Source organism: Marmota monax, unplaced genomic scaffold (assembly GCF_021218885.2).
Source record: "Marmota monax isolate L192 unplaced genomic scaffold, Marmota_monax_Labrador192_F-V1.1 WCK01_AAM20220418_F8-fsc00001, whole genome shotgun sequence".
NCBI classification, from domain to species: domain Eukaryota; kingdom Metazoa; phylum Chordata; class Mammalia; order Rodentia; family Sciuridae; genus Marmota; species Marmota monax.
The window spans coordinates 27,258,768-27,280,454 of record NW_026693777.1 but is presented as its reverse complement, the minus strand read 5'-3'; the positions used below and the strand labels follow the sequence as shown (position 1 = coordinate 27,280,454).

The following is a 21,687-nucleotide window of genomic DNA, read 5'->3' as shown; positions in this document are numbered from 1 at the left end:
GCTAATAAATGAATTCAGCAAAGTGGCAGGATATAAAATCAACACGCATAAATCAAAGGCATTCCTGTATATCAGCGACAAATCCTCTGAAATGGAAATGAGGACAACCACTCCATTCACAATATCTTCAAAAAAAATAAAATACTTGGGAATCAACCTAACAAAAGAGGTGAAAGACTTATACAATGAAAACTACAGAACCCTAAAGAGAGAAATAGAAGAAGATCTTAGAAGATGGAAAAATATACCCTGTTCATGGATAGGCAGAACTAACATCATCAAAATGGCGATATTACCAAAAGTTCTCTATAGGTTTAATGCAATGCCAATCAAAATCCCAATGGCATTTCTTGTAGAAATAGAGAAAGCAATCATGAAATTCATATGGAAAAATAAAAGACCCAGAATAGCAAAAACAATGCTAAGCAGGAAGTGTGAATCAGGCGGTATAGCGATACCAGACTTCAAACTATACTACAGAGCAATAGTAACAAAAACAGCATGGTACTGGTACCAAAACAGGCGGGTGGACCAATGGTACAGAATAGAGGACACAGAAACCAATCCACAAAACTACAACTATCTTATATTTGATAAAGGGGCTAAAAGCATGCAATGGAGGAAGGATAGCATCTTCAACAAATGGTGCTGGGAAAACTGGAAATCCATATGCAACAAAATGAAACTGAATCCCTTTCTCTCGCCATGCACAAAAGTGAATTCAAAATGGATCAAGGAGCTTGATATCAAATCAGAGACACGGCGTCTGATAGAAGAAAAAGTTGGCTACGATCTACATGCTGTGGGGTCGGGGTCCAAATTCCTCAATAGGACACCCATAGCACAAAAGTTAATAACTAGAATCAACAAATGGGACTTACTCAAACTAAAAAGTTTTTTCTCAGCTAAAGAAACAATAAGAGAGGTAAATAGAGAGCCTACATCCTGGGAACAAATCTTTACTCCTCACACTTCAGATAGAGCCCTAATATCCAGAGTATACAAAGAACTCAAAAAATTAAACAATAAGATAACAAACAACCCAATCAACAAATGGGCCAAGGACCTGAACAGACACTTCTCAGAGGAGGACATACAATCAATCAACAAGTACATGAAAAAATGCTCACCATCTCTAGCAGTCAGAGAAATGCAAATCAAAACCACCCTAAGATACCATCTCACTCCAGTAAGATTGGCAGCCATTATGAAGTCAAACAACAACAAGTGCTGGCGAGGATGTGGGGAAAAGGGTACACTTGTACATTGCTGGTGGGACTGCAAATTGGTGCAGCCAATTTGGAAAGCAGTATGGAGATTTCTTGGAAAGCTGGGAATGGAGCCACCATTTGACCCAGCTATTCCCCTTCTCGGTCTATTCCCTAAAGACCTAAAAAGAGCATGCTACAGGGACACTGCTACATCGATGTTCATAGCAGCTCAATTCACAATAGCAAGACTGTGGAACCAACCCAGATGCCCTTCAATAGATGAATGGATTTAAAAAATGTGGCATTTATACACAATGGAGTATTACTCTGCATTAAAAAATGACAAAATCATAGAATTTGCAGGGAAATGGATGGCACTAGAGCAGATTATGCTAAGTGAAGCTAGCCAATCCCTAAAAAACAAATGCCAAATGTCTTCTTTGATATAAGGAGAGTAACTAAGAACAGAGTAGGGACGAAGAGCATGAGAAGAAGATTAACATTAAACAGAGATGAGAGGTGGGAGGGAAAGGGAGAGAAAAGGGAAATTGCATGGAAATGGAAGGAGACCCTCAGGGTTATACAAAAGAACATACAAGAGGAAATGAGGGGAAAGGGAAAAATAATACAAGGGGGAGAAATGAAGGTCAGTAGAGGGGGTAGAGAGAGAAGAGGGGAGGGGAGGGGAAGGGAGGGGGGATAGTAGAGGATAGGAAAGGCAGCAGAACACGACAGTCACTAGTATGGCAATATGTAAATCAATGGATGTGTAATTGATGTGATTCTGCAATCTGTATATGGGCTAAAAATGGGAGTTCATAACCCACTTGAAGCAAAGTGTGAAAGATGATATATCAAGAACTATGTAATGTTTTGAACAACCAACAATAATAAAAAAAAGATTCAAGGATGAAAAAGATTAATCAGAGTAAAAACTATTTAATAAGGTATTTATAAAAGTAAGGGCAAGGTTGAGGGAAACTAACAAATTTTATGAAGCACCTTTCCTCTGTAAACTTGATGAGGCAGGAGGTAAAATAAGAGAGAGCCATTATGGAAAACTTGTAGGAGAAGGTGAACTAACTGAAGTTATTCCCACCAAAAGCATGTAGAAACCAACTCACAGTCTAATAGAGCCTTATAGGAAGGAATAAAACACCTTGCTCTACTTTTGTATATTCTAAGTTCATCTCTTTGGTGTCCCTTTCTGATGGAACTCAACAAGAAACCACATAACAAGGGGACTTATCTTGAAGCCTACAGCATATGTCTCACCAAAAGGTGAAAGATGAAGAAAGGAGCCAATATAGCAGCCATTGGTTACATGAGGCTACTAAGTATTTGAAATGTATCTAGTCTGAATTGAGGTGTGCTATGTGCTAAATAGACATTAGGTTCCAAAGAAGTACTAAGACAAAGAAAATGAACATGAAATACCTTACTAATAATTATTTTCCTTGCAAATTATGTTGGTAATCCATTGGGTTAAATAAAAATATATTAAAATTAATTTCTCTATTTGTTTTTTTAAAAAAAGAAGTAAAAGGGAACAAGGTAATATTTTCTGTATCTTCACGGTAGTACTATATATCCATACATATGTTGTCATTTTTTTACATTTGTGATATCAAAATTCATCTAACTATAAAACTAAATAGGGTAAATTGTATCATATATAAATTATATCTCAACAAACATGACTTTAAAAAGAAATCTAGTTCATGAAGTGTTTTAACAGTATTGGGCACATACTAACCACCTGATACATAATGGCTATTATTATGATTCATTAAAACAACCTGCATCAAACTGTTTCATAGTGGGATAGAGAGGGGGAGCATGGGAGGAACAGACAAACTCTAGATAGGGCAAAGGGTGAGAGGGGAAGGGAGGGGTCATGGGGTTAGAAGTGATGGTGGAATGTGATGGACATGATTATCCAAAGTACATATATGAAGACACAAATGGTGTGAATATATTTTGTATACAACCAGAGATATGAAAAATTGTGCTCTATATATGTAATATCAATTGTAATACATTCCGTTGTCATATATAACAAATCAGAATTAAAAAAATAAATAAAAAAGAACTATATAAAGAAAAAAAAAGAAGAGTTACTGTATTTCCAGATGGTTAGATAATAGATATTTAAGTAATATTTTTATTTTTATTTTTTAAAATATTTTTTAGTGTTGACGGACCTTTATTTTATTCATTTATTTATATTCGGTGCTGAGAATTGAACCCAATGCTTCACACATGTGAGGCAAGCACTCTACCACTGAGCCACAACCCCAGCCCCAAGTAATGTTTTAAAATATCTACTGTTGATTATTATAGGCACTAAAGTAAAATCAATAAGAACACAAACTGACTTTTATGCAACAAAATCTATGAAGATGGATTCTAAGATACAACATCCCATTACTACACCACCTCATGGTGATCAGCAATATTTGTTCAGCCCAAGCAGAGAAATGCCTACTCTGTCAGGTACACTGGAAGGTCATCTAATTCCTATGGCAATTCTTTTAGGTAAGACCCAACAAAATATGTAGGTGAATTTTAATTAATCAGAACTGTTATTGAAACTATAGTCACTTACCTTTTCCTGTATGTGTTGTTTTTAGATGTGGAGAGGGCCTCAGTATCTTCTGCTATATAATAGCAATCTGAAATAAGGGATTCCTGCCATAGTTTCACTCACAGGAAACTTTTTTTATTCTTTTGACATTTGATAGTACATGTCATAGATGAAGTGAAACTTTATAATATGTCTATATATGTCATTGACATTCATAATAATTCAAGAATTAGGAAACCTGATTGACTTGTTAATTTTGTTATGCTTTTAAAGTACTTTAAAGCACTTTTATGTACTTTTGTACTAGGCTGGGTTAAGTAGAAGTCATGTAATTATGTATTATAAGCTGATAGTTGTTATTTACTTATTTGAGGTTTCTGGTCATCATGTTAAAATTGAACAAATAATTTTTGCTGTTCAAATCTAATTAGCTTTTTTTTCCTTTTGGTGCCATTGCCATTTTGTCTTAATTTTGATGGATGATTTAAATATGAAATTTTTAAATATAAGAGTTATTTATTTTTTATGGTGCTGGACATTGAACTCAGGGTCTTGTGTATGCTAGGCAAGTGCTCTAACTAACATTGAGCTGTATTCCCAGCCCAAGAATTTTTTATTTTTGATGTTATGATTAATGACATGTCAACTTGACAGCTAATGTGTGTTTAAACATGCCTTCTAGTATAATAATAGCTAACATTTTTAAAGCTTAAGCCCTTTATATATGTTCACTCATTTAACACAATAAATAGAGCACTTGGTGTAATATACCAGTTTTATAGGTAAAAAACCTAGGTACAAAGGGGCTAAGTAGTAATTTGTCAAAGACTATACAGGTAGAATGGAGCTAAGATTCAAATCCAAGCATTCTACTTCAGAGTTTGTGCTTTTAATGAGTATATCATACTCTCTCTTAACTTAGAAATGTAGAAAACAAGTGGGATTTTGAAAGGAAAGCTGAGAAATTTGGGGCAATATGTGGTAATATTAGTGGTAATATTAGTGCCTAGCAGACTTTGTTTTGAGAGTTAAATTAAATAGTACATCTAAAGTGGTTAATGCTGATAAGTATCTCCACTGCTAAAAGGATGACATGGCATTTTGACAGTGGTGATGATAGAGGGAGAGGAGTGCTTTCCTTTCGTGCAAGAAAACAGCCATAAAATCCAGACAGTGGGTTGTTTCTTTATTTTTTGAAACAATTGACTTTAGTTTTTTCCCCTAAACTTCTTAGGACAAACCCAAAGTAATAGTGATTCCATGAGGCCTACTGGAGTAATGGCAAACAAGCCACACCCTATAACTGTGACAACTTCTATTCCTCCATCATTTCGAAAAGCAGAAACTGGGATAAAGAAACCCAACATAGCAGTTGTGGAAATGAAGTCAGAAAAAAAAGATCCTCCTCAACTTTCTGTACAGGTATGCCACAGTACATGAGCAGAAAATTTTAAGGCAAAATCTTTGGCTTAATATGTACTTATAATCCATTATAATACTTCATGAGAACTTTGCTTTCATCATGGCTCCTTCATTCTTTAAAACTGTGATGTTAATATGATGTCCCTATCCTTGTTGTGTATGATTTAAACTACTTTTAGGCCAATGACTTGTATACAGGTGACTTGACAGTATCCGGAGGGAACAATTGAGTAGTATATTATAATTAATTTAAAAAGAATGTTGAGATTTATATAATACTTCAAACTTTATGCAAATATATAAGAAAAGTTGAATGAATGTAAATATAACTTTCTTTTTGTGGCACCAGGGATGGAACTCAGGGCCTCGTACATGCTAGGTAAGCACTCTATCACTAAACTATATCCCCAACCCTTTTTTTCCCTCACAGTGCTTGGGATCAAACCCAGAGTCTCATGCATGGCTTGCAAATGCCCTACCCTTCCCGAGCCCTTCTTATTTTGTTTTGAGACAGGTTCTCCCTAAATTGCCCAGGCTGGCATCAAAATTAAGGTCCTTCTACCTCAACCTCCTGAATCACTGGGATTATAGGTGTTTGCTACCACTCCTTGCTAGATAGAACTTATTTTTATATTCAAGTTATAATGTATAATTTTAGTGAAATTCTAATTTAAAAAATACTCATGATTTTTTTCTTTCTTGAACCATAGGATCATCATTTGCATATCTGAAACAATAAAGGGTTTAGAAAAGTTAAATGTTTGAGTACTGATTCAATATAACAAGACTTCAGAATTAGCCTTGGGTATTTAAAAATAATGTAATGTGATAGAGACTTCATTAATCAGTGGGAAATAGAATTCATGTGACTAAAGCAATGCACTTATAATTGACTTAACTCAATTTTAGAGTTTGAATTCCTATTGCAACTAGCAATTGAGTTCTGAATAACCGGACAGCTAAAGTTTAATTACATAATATAAAAAAATCAGAATTTTTACAAAGCTGAAGCTAAGTATAGCTAGATATGAGGGGAAAAAAAACCCTAGATATGATAGAAAATTAGATTTGAATCTGTAAAATCTAAAGGTTTTATATTTTTTAAAAAAATCTAAATAAAAAATAAAAAGGAAAACAACATACAGTGAAAACATATGAAAGAAAATAGTAGTGAATAATTAATTCAAAAATATAAAGACCTTTATGAATCAATAAGAAAACATATAGGTCTAAATCCTGAAATATTCAAAGGCCATGAATAAGAGTCTATAAAGGAGGAAATACAGCTAATCATCAAGGAAATTAAATTTTGCTAATAGCCAAGATAATGCAAAATAAAATAATAATACACTTAACTGTTACTAAGCCGGGCATCGTGGTGCCCACTTATAATCCCAGTGGTTGGAAGGCTGACGCAGGAAGATCGCAGGTTTGAAGCCAGCCTCAGCAATGTAGCCAGGAGGCTGTAAGGAACCTAGTGAGGTCCTGTCTCTAAATTAAAAATAAAAAGGGTTGGGGATGAGTGGTAGGGTACAGAGGTGGGGTTACTCAGAAAGTGACACGTAACTTCCACTGTTGCCCAGTCCCCTCCAGAGGGGATGAGGACCCTGGCCCTCTGTCTGCCACCCGTACCAACAGCAGCACCAGGTCTGTGTGTCAGGACCAGCTCCTCCCCTCAGCAGAGCAGCTGGAAGCAGTGCTCCCACCAGCACACTCTCTGGCCCAGCCACCAGCCAGGTCTCACTATGGTAAGGATGAGTGACAGGTTGAGTTCAAAGTCCTCCAAGCATCAATGAATAAATGAATATGAGGATGGGCCCCTAAGCTTCTGCCTTAGAGGTGTGCAAACCCACCCAACCCCTAGGAGACTACAATGCAATGTTTCTGTTCAAGTTGTGAAATACACACACACACACACACACACACACAAACATGTGAAAAAGGGCTGGGGATGCGGCTCAGTTGTTAAGTGCCCTTGATCCCCAGTACCAAAAAATAAAATAAAATAAAATAAAAAACTGTTACCAAATAAGCAATATTATTATCTAACTTTTGTTGAAAGTTGGATAAAACTTGGGATTAATTAAATTTGGATTATGTAAATAGAGATTGTTTTGATTGCATTTGCCAGTAATTACTAAGAATCTGAAATATTTATGTCCTGAGGCCCAAGAAGTTATTAATCTGATAGCAAAGTTTAGGAAGAAAAGCCTGTGTGTGTGTGTGTGTGTGTGTGTGTGTATAAGTTTTTTTGTGGTGATTTTTGTATAATCATGGAAAAGTTGGAAATACCCTAAATGTTTATCAATAGGAATATAATTAAAATAATTAAGGTATTTGTTGAAAAATTAAAATATAAAAATATAAAGTCATACAGAGGCATGATAAGGTGTTTATGATCTAATAGTGAATAATCAGAAATGAAAACTATTTTAGATTTACCTATGGATATATCTATATATAAATCTATAGATAAATATAAAATAGGTAAATATAAAAGGACAAAGAATATAGTGAAATGGAGTTGGTTTAAGATAGAATTTTCTGTTTCCTCCTTTACTTTTTATATTTTATAAAATAAGCTTTCATAATTTAAAAAGTTTGTTAGCCATTAACTTTACAATAAAAATTTAGAGGGCACATTTTCTATCTAGCTTTTTGACGAATATTTGAGTCAGAATGATGCGGAAAATTAGATGTTGTGTTCTGTTGTAGGTATTACCCAGTGTAGACATTGACAGCATTTCAAATGGTAGTGTTGATGGTGGTTCATCTCTGTCAAGTCCCAAAGAAGCCTCTCTTCCTCAGCTGCAGACTTGGATTCAGGTATATTTCAGAATTCTATCACTGTTTTGAGTAATGTCTGAGTGTAGGTTTTATTCCATGCAAAAGCATTCTATCATAATCATAATCTATTATAATCAGATTTTTTTGAAGAAAAGATTCAGAATAAATCTCAAATTGTTTATGAACTTGAAAGAAAATTTATTTTAGATCCTTACGTTTGTAAGTATTCAGAAAGTAATAATCCATACTATAACATTTTAAAAAAATATTTATTTATTTTTGCATTACAATTCTTAATACACCATTATATCATAATTTATCATAACTCTGATTATATATAAGGTATGTTGACACCAAATTCACATCTTCATACATGTATTTTGTATATGAGGCTCTCCTTTCACTATCTATGCTATTCCCCTTCTCCCTCCCTTTCCCTCCCACCCCTGTTCCCTATCTAGAGGTAATCTTCCTCCCTTGCTCTCCCTCCCAATCCCATTTTGAGATACCCCCCTTATATCAGAGAAGACATTCGGCATTTATTTTTTTGGGATTGGCTAACTTCACTTAGCATAATCTTCTCTAATGCCATCCATTTCCCTGCAAATGCCATGATCTTATTCTTTTTTATTGCTGAGTAATATTCCATTGTGTATAAATGCCACATTTTTTTTTTATCCATTCACTGAAGGACATTTAGGTTGGCTCCACAGTTTAGCTATTGTGAATAATTGTGCTGCTATAAACATTGATGTGGCTGTGTCCCTGTAATATGCTGTTTTTAGGTCCTTTGGGTATAGTATGAGAAGAGGAATAGCTGGGTCAAATGGTGATTCCATTCCCAGTTTTCCAAGGAATCTCCATACTGCTTTCCAAATTGGCTGCACCAATTTGCAGTCCCACCAGTAGTGTATGAGTGTACCCCTCCCACCCCCGCATCCTCCACAGCACTTGTTGTTTGTCTTCATAATGGCTGCCACTCTTACTGGAGTGAGATGGTATCTTAGAATAGTTTTAATTTGCATTTCTCTGATTGCTAGAGATGATGAGCATTTTTTTGTATATTTGTTGATTGATTATATATCCTCTTCTGAGAAGTGTCTGTTCAGGTCCTTGGCCCATTTATTGATTGGATTATTTGTTTTTTTGGGTGCTTGTCTTGTTGAGCTCTTTATATACCCTAGAGATTAGAGCTCTATCTGATCTGTGAGGGGTAAAAATTTGTCCCCAGGATGTAGGCTCCCTATTCACCTCACATATTATTTCTTTTGCTGAGAAAAAAACTTTTTAATTTGAATCCATCCCATTTATTGATTCTTGGTTTTAATTCTTGTGCTATAGGTGTCTTATTAAGGAGGTTGGGGCCTCCTTAATAAGGATGGAGATTAGGGCCTACTTTTTCTTCTATTAGACGCAGAGTCTCTAGTTTAATCCCTAGATCCTTGATCCATTTTGAGTTAACTTTTTTGCATGGTGCGAGATAGGGATTCAGTTTCATTTTGTTGCATATGGATTTCCAGTTTTCCCAGCACTTTGTTGAAGATGCTATCCTTTCTCCAGTGAATGCTTTTGGCACCTTTATCTAATATAAGATAGTTGTATATTTATGGTTAGTCTCTGTGTCTTCTATTCTATACCATTGGTCTACTAGATCCTTACATTTGTAAGTATTCAGAAAGTAATAATCCGTACTATAACTTTTTGATAACTTGTGAGACTCTCATATAAATAAAGAATTTCTCTTTGGTAAAGAATCTTTGATTTACAGGAAATTATAGATTTCCTTAATATGAATTATCTAGTGACAATTGGAGTTCATAGTTTAGGATGTTACATTGTCATCATGTTGTCATGATACAAAAATATGCAATCTAGTATGTATTTGCTTCTGAATAATTAAGTTATGCCTTTACTACACAGAAAAATAGCACTGTAGATGGTCCTGGTTTTATCTTAGTCTTGCTGTTGTGAGCAAATTTGGTCATTTGGGAGTAGTTTTAAAGAGAGGAGAAAAACCAATGATCTCTCATAGTTACAAATAGTAGAACTGACTCTAAATGAAATTTATACCTACTTTTAATTTTCACTAGTAATTTTTTTCGCTAGAATTTTATTGAAACATATATGACAAATAAAAAACTTTTTGAAATGTTTATCATTCTGTTCTCAGCAAGAGGCTATTGCGGTTTTTAGTGACTAGCCTTTGCATAGCAAGGCTTGGAAACTAAATTTGTGAAATGACTGTTTATGTAAAAAAAAAATTACTTGATTCTGTATCTTTTTGTGAGTTTGTGTATAATTACATACATAAAACATTCTTCTTTATCTAAACTATGAGAGAAATCATAATCATAACATTTTGATCAATTGACTTAATAGCATTTGTTGATGGAGTCCTTTTTTTTTACATATCTTTATTTTATTATTTATTTTTATGTGGTGCTGAGGATTGAACCCAGGGCCTCATACATGCTAGGTGAGCACTCTACAGCTGAGCTACAACCCCAGCTCCTTGATGGAGTTCTTTAAATGTTAAAACTGATATTTAATTTTTTATTGCTTTGAAATGATGACCTAATGGTTTGGGACTAGCTTGATTTCATTTTCTAATTGAATAAATTGAGAACAGAATATTAAAATAAAAAACAGGGCCATGTAATTGCAAATTTATGCTACATGTGGAAATATAAATTACATATAAGATTTAAAAAATTGAACACAACAAAAACTTTCTTTAAATGCTTTCTTAGATTCCACAATTTATGAAGGTAGATGAAGAGGATGAGAAATTTCCAGGGAGTAACTTTGATGAAGTAATCGATGTTATACAGGTAACAAAGGTTAGAAACCATGAACAATTGTATGTCTACCAGTATTTTCCAAGTGGTTGAATATCTTTTGACTATCAATATTATGTTGCAGTGCTTTGAGAAACTAGCTTTTACTTTTACTTCAAGTTGTTCACTTTTATTTTTAAAAAATTATCAAGTTGTTATTCCATAATACAATGTTGTTTTTATCTGTAGTACCTTTCTGCCTCCAAGAAATTTTATGATTATCTGCTGTTTCTAACCTACATCTTGTCTTGTTTGCTTTTTACTTTTCTTTTTTCTTTCCATTGCTTTTGGTTTCCCTCTTTTGAACCAGTCCTTTTTTCATTTTATGACATTTATCTCTTGATTTCGAAAAGGTCACCTGATAGTTTATACTGAGAAAAAAAAGTTGTGAATAGTTTAAAATTCGAGGGAAAATCCCATATGCAGGCAGAGTTATAGAAATAAAGGAACAGAAGTAGGGAAAAAGTAGGAGGAAGTAAAATATAAAAGATGGAAAAAAGGATGATAGATCAAAGAAACTACTTGAATATTATATGTCATTGGATTTTAGGGAAGATATTTTTTGTATTTCTTTCAGAGCTGAGACTAGTGCTATTAATCAAAAAATGAAAGCCTACTTTAAAATATGCAGAGGTATGTGTTATATTAATGCTTTTTGCTCACAGGTATGTCTTCTTATCTGAGCACCATATAAGTGTTTTGGATACAAGAACCCTATTTATTTTCATATTCCTCATGCCTAATGAAAGAAACAGTAGAACTAGCAAGGGATTTAGAGTTCAAAGACAAGGGTTCCTGTCCTTTCTCTACCACTTATTAGGTGTGTACTTCATATGTCTGTAATTGCTTCAAAATAACACGTGAAGGGGGAAACGGGTGGGAGGTTAGTTTAGATTACACAGAGTTGGCCATGAGTTGAGAGCTGTTGAAACTGAGAATAGATAAATGTGATTCTTATTATTTATTTATAACAAATAGTATGTGGGGACTATTTTATTTTTTTAAAGATGTGTGACATTTTTCATCATAATCAGTTTAAAAATTCCAGAAATAACTCTTTTGATCATGATGATATGAATAATGTATAAGGTGATCTTACTGCATATTTATTTATTTATAAATATTTTTAGTGTAGATGGACAAATACCTTTATTTATTTATTTTTATGTGGTGCTGAGGATTAAACCCAGATCCTCACCTGTGAAAGGCAAATGTTTTACCACTGAGCTACAACCCCAGTCCTCTAACTGCATATTTAAATTGTAATTTTTACAAGAGGGAACAGTGATAATTGGAAGCATCAGTTTTTTTATGACAATAAATTCAATATATAAATTTCTACAAGGAACTGTTAAATATTTTATGCAGTAATAATCAAGTTTTCTAGGTTTTTTTTTTTTTTTGACTGTAGGGAATGAACATTGTTTTTTTAATTTTGTTTTTTCTTTTTCTTTGTCTTCCCCACCCCCCTCCCCAAATTGGGTTTTAGAGACACATAATTTTGTAATAAATTTTCTGCAAAGTGATACATATGATTGATATGTTATAATAATGTGCTCCCACATTAGAAATGCGAGTTAATGCACCCAGGTAAGTTCCCTGTCTATACGTGGCACTCAGTAAATGTTCATATTCAGATACGTGAACATGATAATTTTGTTTTTATTCTTACCAGGAAGAGGAAAAATGTGATGAAATCCCAGAAAGCTCTGAACCATTACTAGAATTTAACAGAAGTGTTCAAGTTGCTTCTACAAAGTATAATGGTCCTCCATTTCCACCAGTTGTTTCTACTTTTCAGCCCACTACTGAAATTCTGGATAAAGTAATTGAGAGAAAAGAAACATTGGAAAATAGCTTAATTCAGTGGTGCGTTTACAATGATTTCAGTATGAATAGATAGTAGCAAATATAAATGGGAAGTATTAAATTTTAGTCAAAAAATCTTCCTTGTCTCTTTTTGTTTATTAAACTTTTCCTTTGCTAATTGATGTAATGCTAAAGGCATAACTAACTGTTGGAGGTATTATTTTGGTCCTTGAATATTTATACTTTTGCTGTGGCAAGAGGCTTTTCTGAGTAATTAAACCTTTAAAATGTACATGTTCTTTTATCTAGTGACTCATTTTCAGAAACTTAGCCTAAGGAAATAATTATGGATTTACTACCAGGCCATATAACACCTAGCATTAGAAACAAGTCACTGTTTTAAGTTTATCACATATTTACAACAGTAACTAGTAATACTGTTATTACATGTAAATATGAAGTGAATTCTTATTATATTGTGTAAAACCTTAAGGAATTTATGGAGTAAAATAAAGCAACTGGATATTAATAGAGTTATTAACCTTAGGTTTAGAAGACTGTGGAGGGACATTGAAAGATACTAATAGTTTGCTGGTGTATAAATGATACTTACAATGGAACCCCAGCTTATAAGACCTTATTCAAAAATAAGTGTGCATAGAACAGAAGTTCAAAATGTATATACCAAATTGTTAATTGTGTTTATTCCTGAATCTAGAATTATTAAGTGAACATTATAAATTTTTAAAAGCTTTTATATATTTTCTACTACAAATGTCTGTCATTTGTATAATAATAAATTTTTTGTGGGGAGGGTTCCAGGGATTGAACTCAGGGGCACACGACCGCTAAGCCACATCCCCAGCCCTATTTTGTATTTTATTTAGAGACAGGGTCTCACTAAGTTGCTTAGTGCCTCACTTTTGCTGAGGCTGGCTTTGAACTTGCGATCCTCCTGTTTCAGCCTACTGAGCAGCTGGGGTTCAGGCGTGAGCCACCGTACCTGTCTTAATAACATTTTCTAAGAAGTTTGTTAGCTACTCTAAAGAAATGTACTAACAGAGGTTTTCTATTCTTTTCCCCTTTCCTTTCCCTTCTTCTTCTTTCGAAAATGACTTTGGAAAAAACCTTTTCTTTCCTTTTTAAGAGGAAAACTACTCTTCATTACAGTCAGTGGAAAGGGCAGATGGATATTTTTCTCTAATTTTGATCTGATACAGTTTTATATGTGTATTCTTAGAGTGGAAATCAAACCTAGGTATGCAATGTGCTCAACAATCATTAGGCAAATCTTCAATTTAGGGGTTCTGTTAGCCTTTTTTATTTTTTTATTTTCGGACAGGGTCTCTTTAAGTTGCTTAGGGCCTTGCTAAGTTGCTGGGGTTGTCTTTGAACTTGCAATCCTCCTGTTTGAGCCTCTTGGACTGCTGGCGTGGGCCACCATGCCTGGCTAACATGAAAGATTTTAATTTGATTTCTTTGACTATCTGAATACTCTCCCACAAGGAGATTCTGTTTCATGTGTTTTATCTTGTTTGAAGGTACATTTTTTTCTTCTTTCAGGTGTAACTTTCAAATGACTGCTTTTACATATAATATTTGTGCCCCTAGGTAAATGTTATTTTTAAGGTTGATATGTGTAACATTTTATATATTTCAATCAAATTTAGAAATCATTAATTTGTATCTCCCCACCTTCCAGGGTAGAACAAGAAATAATGTCAAGGATTATCTCTGAGCTCTATCCAATCCAGCAGCAGGCCAGACTTAATGCCAGTGTTTCATTCAGTGAGGCAAGTGAACCAATGACCTCTGACATTGGTAAGTGAAATGGAATTTGTTGTTGTTATTATTAAAGACAGAATCTTTTAGTTCATTGTGATTTATATATCCCAGAGGTCATTTGGCTGACAAAAGCTAAGATTTTGTTGTTGGTGGTGGTGGTTTTTTGTGGTACTGAGTATCAAACCCAGGGTCTTAGGCATGCTAGGTAAGCACTTAACAACTGAGCTCCATCCACAACCCCCCAAAAAAGATGAGGTCTTACTTCAGATCTTACTTCTTAGTTCCTCTCTAGTACTCTAGAGGAGGTCAGTTCTCCCTCATTCCCTTATTTCATATTGCAGCACTCAGATTATTAAACTACCCCTTTCCTTCCACCCCCAAACTCTGTTTTTCTCCCAGAGTATTTTATATATTTTTTATTACAGTATTTAATAGATTATATTATGGTTGTTTTACTTATCTTTCTCATTCACTAGACTGTAAATTACTCAGGATTTAAGTTATTTCTCCTAACCCTTGATTAACACCTAAAAAAGAGTTTTAAGTATTCACTGAATGGTTTAATGAGCCTCTTTCTGTGAGGAATCCCATACCATTCTTCTCCTTCTTAACCTCCTTCTTCTCCTCCTTTTCCTCTTCCATATTTTTCTTCTCTTCCTCTTTCTCTTCTCTATTTCCCTTCCTCTCCTATCGCTTGTCTATCAGTTTTTTTGAAGGCCTTAAATTTCAACAATTCTCAGTGTACAATTAGACAGGTGTTGACACATGTATGCAGCTGTGCATTAGTCACACAGTATGCAGCTGTGCATTAGTCACACAGTCATGCTGTAGAAAGGCCTTTTTGACATCTTCCAAAGTTCCCTTAATGCTGCTGCCTCCTGCTTCACCTTCCTGATGCTGAGAATTCAAGCTGGGGATGTTTAATCACTGAGTTACATCACCAGTCAATTTTTAAAAATTTTATTTTGAGACAGGATCTTGCTGAATTGCCCAAACTTGTGATCCTCCTGCTTCAGCCTCCTGAGTAGCTAGAGCTTCAAGAATGTGCTACCTTTCCAGATCCTTAATGCCACTTTGCAGAAAATTTCTATCCCCCACCTATGCCTGGTGGTCACAAACAACTACAGAGCTGCTTTATATCACTATTTTTATCTTATCTGGACTTTCATATATATAAATCATACAGTATATAGGTTTTTGTTTGCTGACTTGTTTTATTTGGCTTATGCTGAATATGCTTTAGATTCAATCTCCAGTACCACTTACACTATTTCATGTAGTAGTATTATACTCTATGGATATACCAAAATTTGTTAATACACTTACCAGTTGATTGATATTTATAGTTTTTAATTTGGGGCTATTATAAATAAAGCTGTTATGAATATTTGCTGACAAATATTGTGTAGACAACTTTTTAATTTTCTTGGTCACATGTTAAATAAATGTATATAAGAAGCTGCTAAATATTTTCCAAAGCAGATATACTATTTTGTATTATAACAGCAATGTACAAAAGTTTTAATTCTTCCACAATTTCAATAGTACCTGGTATATCAGTGTTTTTATTTTAGCCATTGTACATATGTGGAGATATGTCATTGTGTTTTTTTAAATTTACATTTCCCTAATTATACTAGTGACTGAGTAGTATAATTACTAATAATGATTAATGATGTTTCACAGATTTTCATCTTCATATTTACTTTGGTGAAATATTATTTCAAATCTTTTTTTTTTTTTTTTTTTTTTGCAGGGGGTGGGTACTGGGGATTGGACCCAGGAATGCTTAACCACTGAAGCCACATTCCCAGTTCTTTTAATATTTTATTTTGAGACAGGGTTTTGCTAAGTTACTTAAGGCCTTGCTAAATTGTTGAGGCTGGCTTTGAACTTGTGATCCTCCTGCTTCAGCCTTCTGAGTCCCTGAGATTACAGGTGTATGCTATTGCACCTGGCTTATTTTAAATCTTTTGCTCATTTTTAAATTGGGGTTTGTGCCTTTATACATATTATTGGGTTATAATGTTTTTCATTCTAGATGCAAACCATTTGTTTTTGTTTTTGGTACTGGGGATTGAATCCAGAGGTGCTTTACCACCAAGCAACATCTCCAGTCCTTTTTATTTTGAGACAAGGTCTCAAAATAAAAAGTTTCTGAGGCCAGCCTTGAACTTGAAATACTTTCTCAGCTTCTTGAGTTGTGGGATTATAGGTATATGCCACCATACCCAGCCAAATACAAGTTCATTATTGTTTATGTGTTTTGCAAATATGTCCTTCTAATTTATACCTTGCCTTTTTGTTTTCTCAACATTATCTTTTGAAGACAAATGGTTTATTTTGAAGAAGTCTAATTTATCAATATTTCTTTTGTAGTTTGTGGCTTTTGGGGGACATACTACTTAATAAATCTTTGCCTAAGTAAAAATCATTAAGATGTTTTTTTGTTTTCTTCTAGAAGGTATATGGTTTTAGATTACATTTAGTTCCTTAGTATTTTTTTTTACTCAGGGGCTGGGGTGCTGGGGTGTGAATACAGGGCTTCTTGCATACTAAGCAAGTGGTCTACCACTGAGCAACATCCCCAGCTTTTTTTTTGTTGTTGTTGTGCTGAGAATGGAACCCAGGGCCTCATGTATGCTAGGCAAACACTACCACTGAGCAGTTGTAGCACTCTTTGTTGCAAAGTTTTTCCTTTTGCTATTGAATTACCTTAATACCTTTATTGAAAATTAATTGGCTATATGTCTAGATCCATTTGTGAACTTTCATGAATCTACATGTCTTTTACCAATACCACATACTTGATTATTGTAATTTAATGATAAGTTTTGAAACAAAGTATTTTCCAACTTTGTTGCTTTTTTAAATTTTACATTTCTTTGTATTATTACCTGTATTGTCTTTCTTCTTTTCAGTCTCAGAATAACCTTCTGTTCTCCTTTTATAGACTGATCTTCAACTGACCAAATCCTATCCTTAGAGTCTGCATTTACTTTCTCATTGTCCACCTTTTCTTCAGTCCTGATGGGTTGGTTTCCTGGAGTCTCCTTTAAGAAATTTCTTAAAATTTTCACAGGCTGCTCCCTTTCAAATCCTTATTCTAGTAGATGGCTCTAGCCTGGACACTGTTGCCTGCTTCTAATCCTTAAAATGTTCCCTGGGTTTTAACATAACAACTTTATGCTATTGTTATCTTTTCAGCTTTAAGACCTTCATTTCTTCATTTATTTTCTGCTACTTGAGTAGTTTGTGTGCCTTGCCCCTTTTCTATTTTTCCAGTTTCCTCTTTCATTGTCCTGTGTCATTTGATGACTCTTAAGCCATGCATTTAGGCTGTAAACTTAGAGTTTTGCCTATTGATGGATATTCTACTTGATGCTCCATTGGCATCCCAAATTTGGCATATCCAAAGTACATGTAATTTTTCTACCTAGACTTGTTCTTTGTTCTCTATTTCTGTTAATGATTACACAGATTTTTCCCAGCACCCAATTTTCAAAGCCTTCGGGTTATTGTTTGTTTCATTCTCTTTTCTTTGCTCTTCCTCAGCCCCAAGGACTCAGCCAAAACCTGCATCTCAGTTCCATACTCTTTATTGTTGCATTTGGTTACTTCTTCCTGTTTAATAAAGCTCGCATCTGTCTCCCACACTGCTGTATCCCGGATTTTCTCTTATCATTTAATTTTTTTAAAGAAAGAAAAAAAATGATCAACAAAGTTACAAGAAAATTGATATTTCCCTGGATAAAATTTTTTTCTTTTCTTCTTCTTCTTTTTTCAGTTGTAGATAGACACAATACCTTTATTTATTATTTTATGTGGTGCTAAGGATCGAACCCAGTGCCTCACACATGCTAGGCAGGCACTCTATCACTGAGCCACAACCTCAGCCTCTGGATGAAAATCTTTAAGATTTCCAAATTTGGTATTTATATCCTGTTCTCTTTTTTTATAAAACTGTGTTTATTTGCTTTTTTTTTTTTTTGCCAGTGTCTAAGGAGGACTTTTTTGGCTTTATGACATAGATATTCTGATTCTTGGTCATGCCAAACAAACAAACAAATGATTATAGAAATTAAAAGGGAGATTTTTTGAATATGAGTTTTGGATTATTGATATAAAAATAGCCCTGGCTTTTGGAAACTATAAATTTTTATTTTTTACCCTCAGCAAGTGATCCTAAGACATCTGTAAATAATCCCATAGATTGCTGTCATTGTTGTACTACTAAAAGAATACTCTTTGGAGAGAGCACATCTCCTTTGGGTTGTACAGATCATCCTTCATGTATTTATACTGTTTAGAAATACCACTTCATGGTCAGTAAAGTCTCGAAAAGCTTTACTTAATTTTGAATACATTCATGTAAATGAAAAGTAAAACCCATTGGAAAATTAATATATCTACAGAACATCTAATAAGTACCTAAACTGCTGTAGACTTTTGAGGAGCCCCAGCCTGTAATGTTGATAACTGGTGTATCTGAAACTAGATGAAGGAAAATTCGCCTCACACTTATTACATCCTTTTGCTTTGGTCAAAATTGGAAATGTTAGTTTGTTTTCAGATGAGGACATTTAATAAGAATGCAAGTCCTTTTTATCATTAAATTCTGCAGTGGCAGGGAAGAGTATAACTAGGTTTTCACCTATATGTTTTCCTTTCCTTCTTGGTTTATTGAGAGAAGATTTTCATTAAGTTATTGTCTTGCTTTCTTTCCTGGTAAGTAGGTGTGTTTGTATTTTCACCTTTACTTCTTCTCCCTTCCTCATAATATATATGCATCTCTAAAATCTTTTAGGAATTAAGTTTTGGATTATAAATGGTGTCTTGGCCACTTATTCCAAAAGTTTTTTTTTATTTTTTTAGTGGAAGGAACAAGCTATGGTGCTCTCCAGCTCTTTGTTGATGCAGGGGTTCCTGTGAATTCGGACATGATTAGCCATTTTGTGAATGAAGCTCTGGCTGAGACCATTGCTGTCTTGCTGGGTGACAGAGAAACAAAGAAGCAAGATCCTGTGGCTACAAGTGTTTCTGGTGATGTTTTATCAAAGGAAACATGTTTTCCGGTAGGAGTACCTCTGCTTTTATGATTAAAAGAGTTCTGTGGAGTTTTTTTTTTTTTTAATATATTATTAAAGAATGGTTAAATAATAGATGAATTTTAAACTGCATAAGATAAGATAATGGTGTATGGCAGAAATTTTATTTCTTGTTGCTATGACTAAAGTGTAATATTTTTCCTAGCATTTTATTTTGAAAACTTAAATCTAGAAAAAAGTTGAGAATATGATACAATGGACATTTATAAACCCTTTACCTATATTTCACAATTGATAGTATTTTGGCACACTTAAAAAATAACTCTACATAATTATATCCTTTAAAAAACATTTGAGGGGCTGGGGATGAGGCTCAAGCAGTAGCGTGCTCGCTTGGCATGCATGCGGCCCAGGTTCGATCCTCAGCACCCGTACAAACAAAGATGTTGTGTCCCCCGATAATTAAAAAATAAATATTAAAATTCTCTCTCTCTCTCTCTCCCCCCTCCCTCTCTCCCTCTCTCTTAAAAGAAAAAAAATAAAAAATAAAAAACATTTGAAAGTTTTAGACATCATGATACTTTACCTCAAATGCATCAGCAATATCACCTAAAAATAAGGTACTTTATTACAAATGGGCAAAGAAACTAAACGGATGCTTCTCAAAAGAAGAAATATAAATGGTCAACAAATATATGAAAAAATATCCAACATCTCCAGCAATTAGAGAAATGCAAATTAAAACTACACTGAGATATCATTTCACTCCAGTCAGAATGGCAGTTATCAAGAGTACAAGTAACAATAAATGTCAGCGAGTATGGGGGGAAATGGTACATTCATACATTATTGGTGGCACTGCAGATTGGTGCAACCACTCTGGAGAGCAGTATGGAGATTCCTCAAAAAACTAGGAATGGAATCACCATTTGAACCTGTTATCCCACTCCTTGGTATATATCCAAAGGATTTAAAATCACCATACTACAGTGACACTGGCACATCAATGTTTATAACAGCACAATTCCCAATAGCTAAGCTATGGAGCCAACCTAGGTGCCCTTCAACAAATGGATAAAGAAAATGTGATGTGTATGTACAATGGAGTGTTACTCAGCCATAAAGACGAATGACTTTATGACATTTGCCAGTAAATGGATGCTAAGTGAAATAAGCCAGTCTCCCCAAACCAGAGGTTGATTGTTTTCTCTGATATGTGGATGCTAACCCACAATAAGGGGGGGAGGGGAAGAATAGAACTTCAGTGAATTAGACAAGGGGAATGAAGGGAAGGGAGGAGGGATAGGAAAAGGAAAGACAATGGAATGAATCTGACATAACTTACATATGTTTATGTATGAATACACCACAGTGAATCTCACCATTATGTACATCCACAAGACTGGAGTCCTAATTATTAGAATAAGATATATTCCATGCTTACATAATTATATCAAATGGATTTTACTGTCATATGTAACTAAAAAGAACCAATAAAATAAATATTACATAAATAACATATGTTACATAAATAAAATACCATTCTTATAACTCCCAACTTTAACATTGCTATGTTATATAGAATATGGAGACTGTATTCAGATTTCTCCAGTTGTTCCAGAAATGTCTGTCTTAAAAAAATTCAAGATATAGCCAAGGAAGGCCATTTTGCTTTAGGTTATTATGTGAAGTGATGTTTTTATCTTTAAAAGAAAGTATATTTGCCTTATTGTGTTAGTTGGAATTTTTAAGCTTTTTTAGCATTATAAAATTATATCCAAAATTTACTTGTCATTACCAGCTGCTTAAAACTCTTAGTCACTTCTGAGCCTTTTGATTACAAAGATATATAGGTGCAACATCGATTTGGTACATAAACATAAAGTTATAATTTGATGTTTTTAGGGATTGGTGTGGTATAAATTTGCCCAAATCTGTGCTTTATTAACTCCTTGGTAGTGAACACAGTGTTGATGTGGTCAGGGTTGTAGTTTTCTCTATGGCAATTACTTTGGTTTGTTTTTAGTCTATATGCTTTCATGAGGGTGATTCAATGAAAAAAAAACTTAGGAAAAAAAAAACCCAATGTGTAAATAGGCACGTTACAAAATTTAAAAGCATTGACTTTGGAGTTCATAACACCTGATTTGACCCCTCAGCTCTATACTTTAGTCTTACTGTATAGTAGAGATAGAATAGAG

General features: G+C 34.1%; 1 protein-coding gene across 13 annotated transcripts in view; it reads left to right on the top strand.

Moving 5' to 3' along the window:
- The window catches only part of Kiaa0586 (KIAA0586 ortholog), a 162,236-nt gene that overhangs the window by 79,664 nt on the left and 60,885 nt on the right, over nucleotides 1–21,687 (top strand). For 7 of the 13 annotated variants that reach the window (XM_058584631.1, XM_046461935.2, XM_058584625.1 and 4 more), the window contains 8 exons: nucleotides 3,555–3,749; nucleotides 5,033–5,220; nucleotides 7,936–8,046; nucleotides 10,758–10,847; nucleotides 12,520–12,713; nucleotides 14,217–14,264; nucleotides 14,356–14,474; nucleotides 19,314–19,513. In XM_058584631.1, coding sequence (XP_058440614.1) covers nucleotides 3,555–3,749; nucleotides 5,033–5,220; nucleotides 7,936–8,046; nucleotides 10,758–10,847; nucleotides 12,520–12,713; nucleotides 14,217–14,264; nucleotides 14,356–14,474; nucleotides 19,314–19,513 — 1,145 coding nt within the window. The remainder of the gene's footprint in view (nucleotides 1–3,554; nucleotides 3,750–5,032; nucleotides 5,221–7,935; nucleotides 8,047–10,757; nucleotides 10,848–12,519; nucleotides 12,714–14,216; nucleotides 14,265–14,355; nucleotides 14,475–19,313; nucleotides 19,514–21,687) is intronic. The other 6 variants (XM_058584632.1, XM_058584629.1, XM_058584627.1 and 3 more) reach the window with 5 other exon arrangements.